The 18385-nt window shown below is 39.0% G+C and overlaps 1 protein-coding gene across 2 annotated transcripts; it reads right to left on the bottom strand.

Moving 5' to 3' along the window:
- Window positions 1-1872: 1872 nt before the first annotated feature.
- LOC148846518 (nuclear transcription factor Y subunit C-2-like) lies at window positions 1873-18139 on the bottom strand. 2 transcript variants are annotated; one of them, XM_088953543.1, is made up of 2 exons: window positions 18036-18139; window positions 1873-3100 (listed from the first exon to the last, which is right to left on the bottom strand). In XM_088953543.1, the coding sequence occupies exon 2, from the start codon at window positions 3021-3023 to the stop codon at window positions 2202-2204; it is 822 nt and encodes a 273-aa protein (XP_088809669.1). In that variant the 5' UTR covers window positions 3024-3100; window positions 18036-18139; the 3' UTR covers window positions 1873-2201. The 2 variants fall into 2 exon arrangements, with proteins under 2 accessions (XP_088809669.1, XP_088809670.1); XM_088953544.1 differs by lacking the exon at window positions 18036-18139 and adding an exon at window positions 17565-17807.
- Between the last annotated feature and the right edge of the window lie 246 nt (window positions 18140-18385).

Here is an 18385-nt window from a genome sequence, read left to right on the forward strand (position 1 = left end):
CATATTGAGAGGTGAAGTGTAAATCCTATGTATTTTATTAATGGCATGAAAAATTAACATTGGTTCCACACAAGGTTCAAAGTATCGGAAACACTATGGACGAAAAATTAAAATACACATGGAAACACATGGAAATGCTATAGATACTCTAATAAATCATAAATAAACATTAATATCACTAAATATAACACATAAATGAGCCATTTATGCATAAAAATAACATGTTTTAATGGGTTTTATGAAAAAAGACATTATAATCAATAAACGGGAAGTCGGGAACAAAAACATACTATATAATTATGGACATTATAGATCAAGTAAGTATTTTGCATGTTTTATTCTAAAAATTAAATTAAAATTAAGAAGAATAAATATATAACAAAAAATTGAATGGATTTATGGATATAATAGATGAAATAATTATTTTGCTTATTTTATTCTAAAAATTAAAAAGAAATATATCAATGTTTTAAAACATAGAAGCATTCCACTACCTAGAGGCGTGAAGCATAGTTCAGAATGCAAGAGGCGTAAGCCTCTTGAATACAAGGAGATAAAAGCTTCCTTAAAAGGAGGAAGGAGGAAGGGGGGATTTCATTTTTTTCTTTATCTTTAATAAAAATCTTTTATAATAAGAACAATAAAAATGCATAACAATTGTTAAAAGAGGGATCATGTATAACAATTGGGCTACATTGAAATGGGTCACAAGGGGGTACGAGACAAACCAAAATTGGGCTACATCAAAAAGGGGACCGCCCCCAGTCGAAGAGGCAAGGGCAAACAACTTTCTTTCCCCTTATCTTTTCTAACATTGGCTGAAAATGTAAAAAAAAAAATTGAAAAAACATATTTGTTTTCGCTCTTTTTTTCACAACCTTGAAAAACTTATTGGATCTTACAAATTTATAGATGTTTTGACAAATTTTTACAAAATTTGAATCTTTAGAAAGGTTAAAAAGCTTTTTGAAGGGTTTGGGAAAGAAATAGGACTTCTGAAATGGGTTTAGAAGTCATCTTTTGAAGAGAGTTTTATTTGCGATTTCACCACAGTAAAATCGTACAATATCAGTCGATACGCTACTGTGTCGGTAGCATATCAACCAATACGATGTCAAAACGCACCGATACTCAACATTACAGGCACGATACGGCCATAACACTATCAATACAACGAATAGATACGGCACATTCAATTTGGTACCATATACCATGCCAAAAACTTGCCGGAACGATACGGGTCGCATGCTGAGCAACCATCTGCTTTCAGCTAATACTTCATCCGAAAAAAAAGGGGGGGCTGACCAAATTAACTGCACTCACATAGTCCCACCATAAATTGATTTTCCCAATTTTTCATACAAGTAACTTTCTCACCTAAGAAAAATTTACCAAAACATTATTGAACAAAATTACCCTTTTTAATAATAGAGTTTATGGGTAAAAATAATCAATTATTTAACTTACCTAGATAAATTTAACGATAAAAAAACACAGGTAAATGCATTTACCTACTAAACCAGAAAAAAATAAACGGAGCCTGGATATCTAATTTCTTATTGACCTTATTTGTTACCTAGATATTCTGGCGTAACTTGGAAAAAGTGATTAGATATTTAGATTACCAAGGCTTACCCAATCAGGGATTCATGAAAGGCCCACACCGTGCAGGTCTCCCAGTGTACAGCTCTCTCCTGGATCGATTAAACAGGACTTGATTCATCAATCAACAAAACTGTAGCCAATTCTGCCCAAAGCTTTCCAGAGATGGCAACAAGGGATCTTGATAACACAAATCAACAGGTTGAAGCTTGATAATAAATAATGGGGGGGGGGGGGGGGGGGGGGGGGCACTACCAAACAGGCTGCCTGTTAATCTACAATAAACTTCTATGACCACTGATGATGTGAAAGTCACATTGATAATGGATTAATACAAGTGCAATAGTTGCTCATTCTACTCTTCACGTCACCAAAAGACCATGAGAGCAGACGATATAGTTCCCCCTCCCTCCAAACTTTCTAAAATCGCCCCTCACTTTTGATACTGTCATAAATACTAGTGATACAATTATAGTATGGTAGATACAACCAGGACTTATCAAGAACCTTTTACCATTAAATCCACAGTAAAACAGTGCTAGTCAATACAGCAACCACCAGGTATTGAAACTCCCATATGACCCTTACCTTAACTTCCATCAGGCATCATTTTGCTGCTGTTGAGACTGTTGAGTTTGTTGATGCTGAGGTTGAGGTTGTGGCCATGGCATGTATGCCATGGGGGGGCGAGGCTGTTGGGCAGCATAGAGTGCTGCTGCGGCTTGATCCACTGGTTTCCCCATTATCATCCCAGGGGCTCCGACCTGATGTGGTGGAGGGACATAGTAGTATGGGATAGAGTCAGCTGGTGCACCCACTGCTGGTACAGCTGCTCGGGGGATCCCAAGGCCCTCCTCCTTTAACTCATCCCTTGGGACGATATCAACCAAAAAGTCAAATATGTCTGTCCTTGTAATGGCTGCAGCAATGTCATTCTTCTGCAGTGTCCTCCGCTTGTTCTCCTCTGTGTGGATCCATGAGCGCAATGTCAACTCCAAGATGAACATCTCACATGCTTTTGCAAATACAACTGGAGCTTCTGCTGATATCATTCGTACATCCTCATCAGCCTTCATTATCTTCTTGATCCTAGCAAGTGGAAGGCTATGGTTTTTGAAGTCGGTCGTTTGCTCAATCTCCTGGATCTGGTTCGCCCAGAATACCTGAAGTTGCTGTTGTTGTTGCTGCTGCTGTTGGTGGTGAAAGTGCTGGGCCTGCTGGTATGCAAGCTGATGCTGGGAAGCAGAAAACGTAGTTGCTGGCTGAGTTGCTGAAGGAACAGCTACTGCAGGAGTACCAGATGCCACCATTGCAGAACTCTGGTAGGTAGGGGAAGAAGTATAAGTTACTTGGGCTGCACTTGTTACAGCTCCAGCTGAAGGCTGCTGCTGTGACTGCTGTTGCTGTCCAGATTGATCCATGGATTACTTCTACTTCCTTTGCCCAGTTCAACTTCGCTCCCTCATCACATGACTGGAGAAATTCCACACAGTATGGGCTGAAAGAAGATACCAACATGATATATCAATATTGAAACCTAATGAGATGCCTTAACTGAGCATGCCCCTGGCATTTGTTGAGGTTGGTCAATTCAATTAAGAAACCAACCAATCAGCACAAAAACAAATTTGTTTTTGCAATCAAGCAGGACCTAAGACATAATAGAACATTTCACGAATCTTTGGACACTAAAGATACTTTGTATGGTAACTTTTGGACCACTTTCTTTTATGTGTAATGCTCTTCAATAACGTGGGTAACTCAGGCTTAAAGGTGGAGGTTCGAAATCCTTGATTGGATCATAGCATCCACTAAAATTAATGATGCAATCAGCAATACAAAGATATGAAAAACCATACTCAGGAGTCAGGATTAACCGTGTAGACATAATGACCTGGTTCTGAGCAGAGATGAGGAAACATATTTCAGGTGATTATCCATTCTTTTTTGGCCATGAAAACCAGAAGTGTCTGGTGATCAAGAAAAATAGAGATTTCTACTTATCCCTATTGTCATTTGCCAAAAACAAAACTACTAGGTTTTTTAAGGGTCTGGTTCAAGAATAAAAAAAAGTTGGTAGAAAGAAACACGAAATAGGAATCAAAAGTATATCAGACAAGGATGAACAAGGTAATATATTCAAGGTCAAACATAATATATACGTGTACAGAGTATGTTAAATATGGGAAACATTTTTGGATTTATAAATAATAGCAATTTTTTGCTAGTCTAACAACAATGTTAAACTCATAAGCATTGGCCTAACCCTTTGGCTAATAGGGTTCCCTTTTGTGTGCATACTTTTCTCTAATTCTTAAAAGTTCTTGTTATTAAATGAAAAATAATTCTTGCAAATTAGCAGAGCAACTTTCAGTTAGCATTTAACCAAAGCAACGTCATGCTTTGACGTTGTGTTGTCCTTTGGTTTTTTATTGTTAATATTGGACTTTATTGTTTATGAAGGAAGAATGTTATGTACAATGCAATCGACTCCCTTTGTTGGGTTGGCCTTTACCACCTAGCCCTCCCTTTGATTTTAAAAACAACTTTTACAAATAGCTTTCATTTGTTACCTCCCAATATATTTGTTCCCTATTTGCCCCTTGTTTTGAAAGTGACTCAGCCACACAATAACCATCTTCCTTGCTGTTTCCTTGATTTCTTTGAGTGTATGCCTGTGCTGCCATGTACCTTGAGCATCATTGTTTAACCAGCCCATTACAGTATTGGAACTTCCCTCCATGATTATATTCTTCATATTCAGTCTTTTGCCCATATTCAGTCAAGATACTGCTAGCATCTTGACTCTTCTAGATCCCCAGCACCAATGGGTACTGAAAATATTACTTATCACAACCCCATGGCTATCTCTAAATACACCTGCAATGCCTAGATTCCTGAAACAGCACTCATCAAAATTTAGTTCAATCTGATTCCAAGCCAATGGAATCCACTCCTGTATAATGGTCCTCCTAGAAGATGAACAAGCTAACTAAGGATATCGTTCTTCATGTAAGGTGCAAAGATGTCCAAGGTTTTCTATGATTGCTTCTTTTGACAGCTTCTTCTCATTAAAAATTATTGCATTTCTTTCTTCCCAAATGAACCAAACAAATCCCTGGTACACCTCCACATTATCTTTCCTCTTCTCTTGGGTGGATTAAAGAGTAACGCCAAAGAACAAAAGATGCTGTAATTGAATCCATTGCAGTAAAGATGGCACACCAGGTTAAGATATTGGACACATTATCTAACTTTCAGGTCAACAATATCATTAGAAGATGGGAGTAGGTGGCTGCTTCATCTACAACCGGGGCAAGGACTACTGTTTATTGGCATCTACCTGAAAGATACCAAATAAAGCTTACTTTGATGGGTAGATTTGGTATCACCCTGGCAATGTATTCTGGCCCTATAAGTGTTGGAAACTTCATTAAAGCTGAATTGCGAGTAGCATTGCAAGGCTTTAGGTTGGCAAGAACCTTAAAGAAATATGCTAGTGGGAGGGGACTCGAGAGTGGTGGTGAATTGGCTAAATGGGACAAGGACAAGAGCATAGGCAGTACTGGCAAATATTAAGGGAAATCAAGAATCTACAATCTAGTAAGGGGGAACTATCACGATTACATGGGTACAAAGATTAGCCAATGGGTTGGCTGACACTTGAGAAAAACAAAGAGTACATTGGGAGCAGTTGTTCTAGCCTTCTGGGGACTATTAAATGCAGAATGGAAGTAAAAACTAAGATTTTGTCGCTGGGGGTGCTCTAGCCATTTCTAAAAAGCGTGCAGGGCAGATTGTAAATACCAACTCTTTTATTCAAATTAAATTAGACCTTCAGTTATCCATCAAAAAAACACAAATGAGGACAAAAAATGTTATTCACATCTGTGTGAGGACCATCTGCAATAAAAGAGAGCTAGTAACCAATCACAAATACTGGAGGTGAGGGGCAGGATAGGAGATTAGCAGATGGAATGTAGTTTTCCCATTTGTATCATACGGAAAGAAACATCGTTGTGCTGATAGATACCAGTTAGGCCCTCTCTTTTGCAAGGCTTCACATATTTTAATTTTGAAAAGAAATACCCTCCAATATAACTCCTGAATGAAGGAGGTAGGGGGGAGTTGGTCCAAGCCAGATGGATCTAATAGGAAAATCCTACGAGATGGGGGAATTGAGAAGCCAAAGATCTCCTGAGTGAAGCACAAGAGAAGGAACCCAAAGAAGTGGCAGTCCAAATTTTAAAATCAGGTTTAGAGATTTTAAAATCCAGGGAAATGGATAGAAGAGAAGGAACCCAAAGAAATTTTGCACAGAGGAACTAATCATTTAAAGGTTTGTCCCCTTACCAACATTTGACATTATGGGATACGAACCGAACTTTTTTTTTTGGCACAAAGTGGTTGCTCTCAGACTCAAACCTATTTGGTAGCAAACAGGCCCTCCCAAATTTCATTATAAACCTACCTACCAAATTTCTTTGAAAAATTCTAATCCTAGACCTGTTTTCCTCAATTTGAAGCCTTCCACAATTAGTGGACCAACCAGAACTTTTGCAATTAAGCTCTATTAACACTTCTTAGCCTAACCAATCTCTAATCTTAGTACTTACATTTTTTTCCTGAACTCTATTCCAGTCAACCAATACCTTTTAGACTTGGATAATAATCATTGCCTGAATGCTAGTTAAAAGAAACTACAAACCTGAGGACACCCAAAGCCCCAACTAACAACCAGCCCAATACTATCAAATATAAAATTACCATCTTGCATAATAAAAACCCAATATAATCGCTTGTCTCTCTCCTATTATAGCAGTATTATTCATAGCAAAGATTCTATTCTATTGTAAAAGATTTCGCAAGATATTTGACCATCTTTCCAATATTGACCCCCAACCACCGATGCAAAGACTTGCACAAGATGCACAAAAAACTTCAATTACTAGTAACAACCTAGATGAAAAAATATTGACAAGGAGCAAGTCATCTTGGAGACCATCCCAACCAAGTTAGATCATAAATTTTGAATATCTTGTAGGGCTGCAACCTGAGAAGGCCCAACCCAAGCATTTGCATGGGTTAGGGTTGAATTTTTGGGCTTACACCTTGATACTAATAACAGCCTAGATAGAGAAGCTTAGACAAGATGCAAGTAATTTAGGAGTCATCCTTACCAAGTTACACACAAACACCTCAGTTACTATGGATTCAGATTGTTGACATGGAAGGGAAAGGAGATCCAAACAACAAATACTCTTCATTTATATAACATGTTCATCATCTGATGCATATATTCCACTGTAAAAGATTCAAAATACCATTACCAATATTTGCTACAATTGGAAATTCCTTCATCTCAGATTTATGCTCATACGGATCTATGTTGATATTCAACAGAATTCTCATCCTCTATTGAAAATTTCTTTCTTCCTCACTTGGTCTTGAAATATCTAGAGCTTTCATATGCATGTTTCAATTTTTTTTTCATCATTTGTACTAGGGATGATCATGGACCAGGCCAGGCCAGGCTTGGACCAGGTTTTTCAGGGTGATAAGAGACTTTTAAGCTTTCCCAAGCCCAACCCAGCTCGTACCCTGAGCCAGGTTGGGCTTTCCATCCTAAGATCTTAGGTACCAACCCCAGCTTGCATTATGTGTGGGCTCAATGCTGACCTGGGCCAGGCTTGGAAGAAAACATTTGCCCTGGCCTAGAAATTTCCAAGACAGGCCAAGCCAAGCAATGTGGGCCCAAGCAAAAATGAGCATCCCTAATTTATATGCATGCTTCAAATTAATTGTCAAAATTGAACTGATAGTACAATTACATATAACTGGGCAAGATTGTGAGCAACTTCAATCACAAGGTTAATGTGAAAATCACCTAAAAGAGGGCTTGTAAAGGTGGAAACAATAAGACACAATAATAAAGTAATTACTTGGAACAGAGAAGTACTTGATTAGGAATTTAATATAAGAATAACTTGAAGAGGAAAATCTCAAAATCTAATGCTTTTATGATGGAAAATTTACAATATAAGGAAGAGGACAACTTCAGATATGGAAAATTTGCATCTCGTCTTAATTCAATAAGTCAAACAATATGACATTTTCCCCTTTAAATAACTTCAGATATGGAAAATTAAGACCTTGACTAGGATCAAGGTCTTAATGGAATCTCAGCAATAAGGATCATGGAATCAAAAAAGACAAATGAGAGTGACTCTTAGAAAGAACTATTCAATTCAATAAGTTAAACAATATGACATTTTCCCCTTTAAATAAGAATATAGACCTAGAAATCAGATCATATAGTTATCCTTGTTGGCTACAACTAATACTCCTGAAGTACAGAAAGAAGTGAAACTCATCATCATCATCATCATCATCCAAGCCTTATCCCAAGTTTATGGGGTTGGCAACATGAATCCTGCATTGCTATTACATTCTGTTTAATGTCATATGTATTGTTAAATTATGAGCATTTAAATAATTTCTAGTTACTTTGACCCATGTTCTTTTTGGTTTACTCCTAGCCCTTTCAACTTGCAATAGATCAATTCTTCTTCTTTTTTTCCTGATCAATAACAAAAGTTTTCATTAAATTGATATAAATATTAATTACAAGGAGGAGAGATAAACTATCTTAACTCCCGGGCAGGGTCAAGAGTCCCCAGAAAAATAATAAAACAGAATTACAAAAGAGCCCAGAACATAGATTCCCAAAGCTCCCCTTGCTTGGCCAACCCATCAGCAAAAGAGTTAGCGGATCTCTTCACCCAACTGTACGTTACTTCCATATCTTTAGCCAGGCACTTGAAGTTTTTCTTTTCATTGCTATAGTTCCACAACCCAGCCCTTCGGACTCCATCCAATACTGCAAGAATCTCGGTCCTGAGGGAATCACCTACACCTATTGAGCCTGAGAACATGGCTGAAACATTCCCATTCTCATCCCTGAATACCCTGATACCAGATTGCCCTGGGTTCCCTCTACTACTGCCATCAAGGTTCAGCTTTATATAACCAGTAGGGGGAGGGGTCCAAGAAGAACTTAGCCCAGTTCTAACCCGGGCAGAGCTAGCAATCTCTTCCCACTTTCTCAGCAAGTCATCTAGAGTGAAATCAGTAAATAAAGCTGAGGACTTTAGTCATTGTGCCGCCCTTAAGTGCAACGGATCAATTCTTCTTACAGGTCCTAACTTCTAATTTCAACTGAATACTTGTAAACTTTTCACTTCTGACATACATGTAAATTAATAACAATGTAGGTTTAAGTATGACAAAAATATAAACTATTCCGACCACTTAAATAAACACATAACCTTTAGATCTTTTGTTTTTTTTTTTTTTGATAAATGAGAGTAGTTTTATTAATTAAATTAAAGAAAGTACAATCAGCCTAGGAGGAGGCATGAGATGTTACCTCCCCCATAACCTTTAGATCTTATAAAAGAAATTAATGTTTTCTATTGGTAACAGAAAACATTTATTGACTGTGGATAGGGAATCTGTAATGTACAGAAGTATCAAACAACCCAAGATATTAGGCTGGGAAAAATCCACCTTGTTAGAGTTAGCCGAATAAGGGTAGATTAGTCATCTCACCTTGGTTAAGTTATGAGCTTATGTGGCAGTCTTATTAGAGGTTCTCTGTCCCATACTTAAGTAGGGGCAGTTTAGTCCTTGTACATTTAATTAGAAGCCTAATCACTATTAAGAGGTCGAATGATAGGGTTTAGCTATCAAGTTCGACAGTTCTTTCATCTTCTTCTTCTTCTCTTCTCTTTCTTCTTCTCCTTACTGGTTCGGACTACTGTAGCTACAGTGAAAACATGATATCAGAGCGTGGCAACTTCAGTTCGTGACCAGTTTCAGTTCGTGACAACTTCAGTTCGTGCTTCAGTTCTCTCCTTTTCTTCTCTGGGCTGTCAATGGAGAAAAGTGATTCGTCCCAGGCCTGAAACATCTCAGTTTTTTTTTCTGGAGCACAGAACCTTCTTTCCTAAGAAAACAACTTCAGCAGTGAATGGTTGGCTGAAGCTCTCAAACGAAGGTTGGTTATCTCTCCTCTGTGTGTTGTTGGTATTTCTGGGTTGAAAATCTTCAAGAACTTGAGAGGACTGATCAGAACCTAGAAAACTAAGTTGGTTGTTGCCCTGGTTCTTTAAAACAATTCCAAGAACAGGCTGTGTTTACAGTGACCAAATGGTGTAAGGGCTGCTACTGTAGGTGGCCGAATGGTGCAAGGTGTAATGCAATGGTACTAGTTGAGTTTTTTTTTGTTGGTCTTGTGGTGCCCTCTTAAAAGCGTTAAAGCAGGTCTGTATTGTGTGTGACAGCTATTGCTGTGTGGTGGTGCTTGTAATACACAAACTCTTGACAGCAGTAGTGCTGTGACAGCTAATTGAGTTTTTGTTGAGTAGTTGTGGTGGTGTTTGTAATGCAAAAACTCTTGACAGCAGTAGTGGTGTGACAGCTAGTTGAGTTTTTGTTTAGTTGTAAATGAGCTTGCATGTGGTTAGTAAGTGCTGAGTTAATGACAGTGTAGTCTGTTTTTTTTTTTTTTTTTTTTTGTGAAATCAATAGTGGTGTGGATAAGAACAAAGGCGTGAGTATATATCATTGTGTTTAGGGACTGTTGTAGGTTCCGGAACATCAAACTCTTGACAGCAGCACTTAGTTGGTGATTGGGAATTCAGATTAGAGGCAGCATTGAAAGAGTATCATGGCAGCAATGGGAGATGGTTGTAGTGATCAGGAACCTAGTGTGGTGGTTTCCTCTGACTATCTAGGTGTACAGATGACCTTAATTAAACTGAATGGTGAGAACTATGTTCCATGGGCCAAGTCGGTGGAAGTTTTTCTCAAGGCAAAGAGAAAATTGAAGCATGTGAAAGAAGATAAACCACCGGCCAACTCTCCAGGGTTTGATGATTGAGAACAGGAGGATGCTCAAATCATGACATGGCTATGGAACAGTATGGAACCCAAAATAAGTGCCAACTTCATGTTTTTAGATATAGCTAAGGACATATGGGAACATGTCAAGAAGCTGTATTCTGGGCAAGATAATACTACAAGGGTATATCAGCTCTATCAAAAGTACTTTGGTCTGCAACAAGGAAATAAAACCCTAAAAAAGTACTATGCCAGTATGAAGAACCTCAGAAAATAACTCAATGTCTATCATCCTCTCACTCCAGATGTTAAGGTTCAGTAACAACAGAGGGAACAACCAGATGTCACGAGGTTCTTAGTGGGGTTGAAATCAAAGTATGAACCAGTTAGAGACCAAATATTGGGGGGCTCTACCCTTCCTACACTTGAGAAAGTGTTTGCTCAGCTCCGAAGGATTTCTTTGGGACAGATAGAGAATCCCACACAGTCTGATAGATCAGCTTTTGTAACAGCTAGAGGAGGTGGACGTGGTACGAAAGGGGGAGGACATGCCTCCCGATGAGGTCGTGGTGGTTCCATATTTGGCCGTGGTGGTGGTCATGACTCAGGGGGAGGCCGTGGCAAAGAAAAAGGCAGCTCTACAAGAAAGTGTACCCACTATGGCAGGGAAGGACATTCCATAAATTTCTGTTACGATCTTCATGGCCGCCCTCCCTCTAAATGGGCCAATCATGCTATTGCTGGTGGGGTTGATGTCAGTGATAATCAACAGGCAGACCTAACTCCTTCCACATCTACATCTGTTTCCACAAGGGAGATGGTGAGTGTACCGCGTGATGAGTATAAGCGGTTCCTTCAGTCCACTTCACAGCACACTACTGCTACTCTTGCCCACTCAGGTATAGCTTGCCTGTCATCTAAAACCTCTCCTTGGATTATTGACTCTGGAGCCTCTAATCACATAACCGGGACTCCAGGTGTGTTCTCTTCTCTCTCTGAAACTTCCACATCTCAAACTGTTACCCTTGCCAATGGTTCCTCCTCTCCCATCTGTGGTGTTGGCAATATTGACATGGTTTCTCTTTCTTTATCATCTGTTCTATATGTTCCTAAGTTTCCATTCAATCTTATGTCTGTTAGTAAATTAACCAAGACTCTTAACTGCTCTGTTACTTTTTTCCCTTCCTCTTGTGTTTTTCAGGATCTCAGGACAGGGAAGAAGATTGGTGGGGGGCATGAAGCTGGTGGATTGTATTACCTTGACGGTGGTGGATCGTCAATTGCACTTCTGACTTCACTCACTCCTCTACAGTGGCATTGTCGACTGGGACATCCTTCTCTCAAGGCACTCAAGATACTAGTTCCGTCTTTGAGTCATTTGTCAGTGTTACAGTGTCAGTCGTGTCAGTTTGGGAAACATTGTCGTGTTTCCTTCAGTCCTAAAGTTGAAAGTCGTATGTTGAGTCCTTTTGCTTTGGTTCATTCAGATGTTTGGGGCCTGATCAAAATAGAGTCTTATAATGGTTACAAGTATTTTGTCACTTTTATTGATGATTGTTCAAGAATGACATGGATTTATTTAATGAAAGAAATGAGTGAATTATTTTCCATTTTTCAAAAATTTCATGCTGAAATACATACACAATTTGGTGTTCCAATCAAAGTTCTTCGTTCAGATAATGGTTGTGAATATTTTCTAACTTCCTTTCAACAGTATTTAGAACAGCATGGCATCATTCATCAAACTTCTTGTGCATCCACTCCTCAACAAAATGGGGTGGCTGAACGGAAGAACCATCATCTCCTTGAAACAGCTCGGTCTATTCTTCATCATATGAGTGTTCCTAAACGGTTTTGAAGTGATGTTGTACTTACTGCGTGTTTTCTCATTAATCGGATGCCCTCCTTTACTCTTCATGGTCGGTCTCCCCTCTCTATCTTGTTTCCCACCTTGTCTCCCTTTCCATTAACACCTCGTATCTTTGGTTGCGTGTGCTTTGTTCACAATCTGAGTCCTGGAATAGACAAGTTTGATGCACGCTCCATTAAGTGTGTCTTTCTTGGCTACTCTCGGACTCAAAAAGGGTACAAGTGTTACAATCCCATTACTCGGAAGTGTTATGTCTGTCTTGATGTCACCTTTTTTGAGTATGTTCCCTTCTTCTCAGGAACTGAAGCATCTTCGTCTCCACCTTTACTTCCTCTTCCTCTTCCAGTAAGTGATCCCGTTCCGGGTGTTCCTGTTGGAGTTGACTCGTCATCTCATCCAGTGCAGATCCCTACTGAACGACCACCAATTCGGCAAGTGTATACACGTCGAACGACACCGGCCCCTCCTCCAGCTTCTACCTTGTCTGCGGATCCTGTCGTTGCTCCTGTTGCTGAACCTTCAAGACTTGACCTACCCATTGCCTTACGGAAAGGTAAACGTAGTTCTACTCTCCATCCCATTTCCAATTTTGTTTCAGTATCTCGCCTTTCCACCTCACATCGCCAGTTTGTTTCACTATTGTCATCTATTTCCATACCTAACAATGTCCAAGAGGCTCTTAGTTCACCTGGGTGGAGGCAGGCAATGGAGGAGGAACTCTCTGCTCTTCAACATACTCACACGTGGGAGCTCACTACTCTTCCCCCTGGTAAGCATGTTGTGGGTTGTAAATGGGTGTATACTGTTAAATACTTGCCAGATGGTAGTGTGGAGCGTCTGAAAGCCAGATTTGTTGCTAAAGGGTATTCAAAGTTGTATGGAGTGGACTATATGGAGACCTTCTCTCCAGTGGCTAAGATTAGCTCTGTCCGTGTGTTAATTTCACTAGCAGTTATATATGATTGACCCTTATTTCAACTTGACATAAAAAATGCCTTCCTTCATGGTGACCTTATAGAGGAGGTATATATGGAGCAACCACCTGGGTTTGTTGCTCAGGGGGAGGCTGGTAAGGTGTGCAGACTGAAAAAGGCAATTTATGGGTTGAAACAATCGCATCGTGCTTGGTTCGGGAAGTTTAGTGAAGTGATGAAGAATTTTGGAATGAAACAATGCCAGGTTGATCACTCAGTGTTCAGCTATGACTCAGAAGCTGGAAAGATTTTATTAGTGGTCTATGTGGATGATATTGTCATAACTGGCAGTGACAAATTGGGGATCGACAAACTCAAGGTCTTTCTGCAAAATCATTTTCAAACAAAAGACCTTGGGACATTTAAGTATTTCTTGGGTATAGAAGTTGCTAGATCAAGACAAGGTGTAAACCTGTGCCAAAGAAAATATGTTCTTGATCTATTGGACGAAACAGGACTGTTAGGTGCAAAACCGGCTGAGACTCCTATGGAACCAAAAGTTAAGTTGAGCGGTGATACAGGGGGAATATTTGATGATCCTGGAAGGTATAAACGACTAGTGGGGAAGCTGAACTATTTGACTATCACGAGACCAGACATCTCCTTTGCAGTCAGTGTGGTGAGCCAATTTATGCAGAACCCTCGTATATCTCACTGGGATGCAGTTCTTAGATTTGTAAGATATTTGAAGGGAGCTCCAGATCATGGGCTATTGTATAAACCAGGAGGAAAACTTGAAGTAGTTGGGTACACGGATGCAGATTGGGCGGGCTCTCTGATAGATCTATTACAGGTTACTGCACATTTCTTGGAGGAAATCTTATGACGTGGAAGAGTAAAAAAGCAGACGGTTGTGGCTAGAAGCAGTGCTGAAGCCGAGTACAGAGCCATGGCACACACTACATGTGAATTAGTGTGGTTGAGGAATCTCCTACAAGAAATCGGGTTCCACATGGATAAACCTATGAAGTTGTACTGTGACAATCAAGCTGCGCTCCATATCTCATCCAACCCTGTTTTTCATGAGAACAAAGCACATAGATATTGATTGCCACTTTGTGAGGGAGAAGGTTCTTACTGGAGAGATAAGCATAGAACATGTAAGCTCAGGTGATCAGTGGGCAGATTTGTTTACAAAAGCCTTAAGCTCAGGGAGAGTGAACTATATATGTAACAAGCTGGGATTATATGATATATATTCTCCAGCTTGAGGGGGAGTGTTAGAGTTAGCCGAATAAGGGTAGATTAGTCATCTCACCTTGGTTAAGTTATGAGCTTATGTGGCAGTCTTATTAGAGGTTCTCTGTCCCATACTTAAGTAGGGGCAGTTTAGTCCTTGTACATTTAATTAGAAGCCTAATCACTATTAAGAGGTCGACTGATAGGGTTTAGCTATCAAGTTCGACAGTTCTTTCATCTTCTTCTTCTCTTCTCTTTCTTCTTCTCCTTACTGGTTCGGACTACTGTAGCTACAGTAGCTACAGTGAAAACACACCTAAACCAAAATTTTAATTTACATTATAAGCCACTCCAAAACAATTGCCCATGTTTACCCCTTGCTTGCCTGTAGCTATTCCATTTACCGGTCCTTGAGTGCAAGAGAAAGTGGCATCCGTTGCATTGACCAAACTCCACATGGCTAGATATTCTTTCTTCAGCCAGCCTACAACTACCCAGCATTCCCTTCTACCATCAAATTCAAGCATTTAAATGTCCTAGACAACCTTACATTCAAGAGTTGTATATTAAAATCAGATTATGTATCTAAACGAAGGTTTCAAACTTTACATTTAATGTAAGTTTTGCCACCATGGAAGAGGAATTAGCACATTAAGATCAAAAGAAAATCGTAGGAAACATAATGGAAACACTAAAGTTTAGAATGGAATTTAAGAAAATGAAATTACCACGCATGATGTATGGCACTCAACATTATAACTGAAAGGAAATCATTTAAATAGAGCAGGATTAATAACAAGTAGCATATACTGTCATGCCTGTTTGAAATAGAGATCCATGTTATACAGAAATAAATGGACGACAACCTGCAAATGACTAGGACTGTATCCAGTCTACCCCTCCCATGACCCCAGATAGATGGGACCAACATTGGGTAATAGCCTTAAATAACAAAGAAAGCCAAATTGTTAAGACACAAATAAGGGGAACATAGGGACAAGTGTACAAGCAACATCAACCTTTAAGTAATGTAACTGACAGCCAACCACTCGAACAAACTAAATAACAAACTGGACAAGTGGAGAGGCTGATATAACAGAATTGTAACGGAAGTATTATAAATAAGGGAAGGAAGCCAGAAGAGGAGGTATTGATTTTGGGAATCTCTCTCTCTCTCTCTCTCTCTCTCTCTCTCTCTCTCTCTCTCTCTCTCTCTCTCTCTCTCTCTCTCTCTCTCTCTCTCGTTTCAGGAGGCAGGCTTCCTTGAAAAGCCCTGAGTTAGGCAGTTACCTAACACACACCCTAAAACTATGAAAGTATAGCTAATAACAACTTCCAAGCAGATGATTTTACATGCTCACATAAGCCTAAAAGTCTTTACTCAAGCTTATACAAATTGACAAGATATAAAGAGGATGCAAGTAACGAAGCCACACGACAATTTAGATACAAGGAGCTATAAATCATTTGTCAGATTTTCCATCAATAGATCTCTGAGAAAGAGCAGAGTTGAAATCCTTACTTCATAACCTTAAACCAATAACCATAGTTGTCAAGGCAATAGGCAATTCTAGGGGACAGTGGAAAACCTAGTTGCCTAGGCACCTAGGCAAAATGGTTTGTCAAAAAAGACCACTAAATTTTAGGTTAGCTTCTCTTTCTTTCTCTTTCCCCTCAAATCCTCAGGTATTTAATGTTTTACCATAAAATAAAACATTAGTACATATATATATTAAGATTTATCAACAAACATACTAATAAGATGCACCCATGGTAATAATAACTATCCACCTTGCAATTTTTTCCATTAGGCATGTGCTTAATCATTTCAATGGGTGTTTTTTAATAAAACTCAAGGTGTTTAGACTAAGCACCCACCCCCCACAAGGCCACCTTGTCACCTAGCACCACCTTCACAACTATGCCAATAACATCAGTTGTTGTAGAGCAGATAGAGGTCACAGAAGGTTCATAGGTTGTTATTTGCTGGTTCAGAGATAATTCTAAGGGAACTTGGATGTACTGTCATCATATTATCAGAATAAAGTTATTAACACAAGTTCCACTTTCCACCCTATACATTATAAATTCATTTGATCCGGTCACTGACCAAAAGAAATTTGAGGTACTAATAATTTCACTAGAACATAATCAAACCATTTAGGACAGCGTACGCATACTGCATAGAACGGATGAAGTGTCACATAGCACGAGCATATGTAGTGGGACATCACAAGAAAATGAGTATATACAGTTTGTTGCATGTTCATATCATGATTTTCTTTTTTGATTTTATATTAGGGAGAATGACTGTTCAGCCCACCTCAGAATTCTTAGCCCCACCGTAATGAATCCTGACCATGGATTGATGCCAAATCAACAAGCAACATGTGGTTTAGTTTTTTTTTTTTTTTTTTTTTTTTTTTTTGGGGGGGGGGGGGGGTACTAGTAGACTATGGGGGCTGTAATTTCAGAATTCTGCACTGGGCGGCAGTATACTTCTCCCTTTATATTATAATCTTTTTATTGAGCAAATTATTGATAATTTCATTTTAAAGTAAGATACGCTTATGGATATTCACCATCACTTTAAAAAATCATCTAGGATGGCAGCAATAACGCTGCTAGATATAGCCATCAGATTAGGAGTTGCACATAGATGGATAATATATCCCTGCATGCTTGAACAGGAACTTGAATATAATATTCTGTAGCTCTTTTCTCCATAGAAGTAAACTTTTTTTTATCCTTATGCGTAGAAGCAAACTTTACAGATCAACCCTTCAAAGACCTCATATAAAATCGTAGGATCATCCTTCAAGTAATCCAGCAAAATTCAAGGGGGGAAATCTTTGGTTGTATTAAATTAATAGAAGGAAACAAAGCAAGCAACAAAGTTCAATTAATCAACTTGGCAGAACCCTACAAAACTCAGAAAATAAAGCATGCACAGAATAATTCCACTAGAACAGGTTACAAGAGATAACATGAAAGGGTCCTAGAAAATGCTGTGTTAGAATTGAAAATAGACTTACTGATCAAAAAAATATATATATGAAAATAGGCCTTATGGCCTATTGCATGCTCCCTTAGAAGCCCGGCTACGACTATAGAACAAATGAGTTATATAGAAATCACCAAATAAAATAAAATTCTGTAGCTTTGAAAGTTCTCAGTTCACCACCACTAGAACCCCAACTACCCCAAGCCATTACAAATCAAAACCAAGACAAGATTCAAAATAAATGACTGTCAGAGTTAAAAAAAAAAAAAAAAAAATTAAGAGAAAAGTGGACAGGAACCATGCTGCACTCAATTTAATTAAAGTTAGAATCCAAAGCAAAGCACTGTAAACAAAACCCTAGAAAGTAGAAACGCATGCACATGTGTAGTGTCAACACGTTAAAGGAAGAAAAATAAAAAGAAAAAACAAGCCAAACCAAACACCATGCGAAATTCCAGAAACAAAAGAGTACCATGCGATATTCCATACACCATTGACTTACCAAAGCTTGCCCCGAGCTCTCCAATGGCGAAAACCCTAAGGAGAAGAAAGAGAGAGAGAGAGAGAGAGAGAGAGAGAGAGGAAGAGGTGTGGAGGGAGAGTTCTAGAGAAAGACAGAAGTGGAAAGCTTTTGAATTTAGAGTCGGACGGAGGGGAGGAGGAAGTTGCAGGGAATCGGGTACTTAGGCCACGTGTCGGATAGAGAGGAATGCTGACAGAAGAGAGTACTGTACTAAGATGTCCACGTGGACGAATCTCAATGGCTCTTTTTCATAAAAAAAGATGCTCCGTTTTTTAGACAGGTTGCCGTAAATGTCTCTAAACGTACGGAGGGGAAAAGAACATGACTCA

Source organism: Nelumbo lutea, chromosome 7 (assembly GCF_056320005.1).
Source record: "Nelumbo lutea isolate HS-2025 chromosome 7, American lotus-T2T, whole genome shotgun sequence".
Classification (NCBI taxonomy): domain Eukaryota; kingdom Viridiplantae; phylum Streptophyta; class Magnoliopsida; order Proteales; family Nelumbonaceae; genus Nelumbo; species Nelumbo lutea.

Excerpts from the sequence above, each read along its gene's own strand:
- LOC148846518 (XM_088953543.1), bottom strand. The coding sequence starts at position 3,023 with ATGGATCAATCTGGACAGCAACAGCAGTCACAGCAGCAGCCTTCAGCT.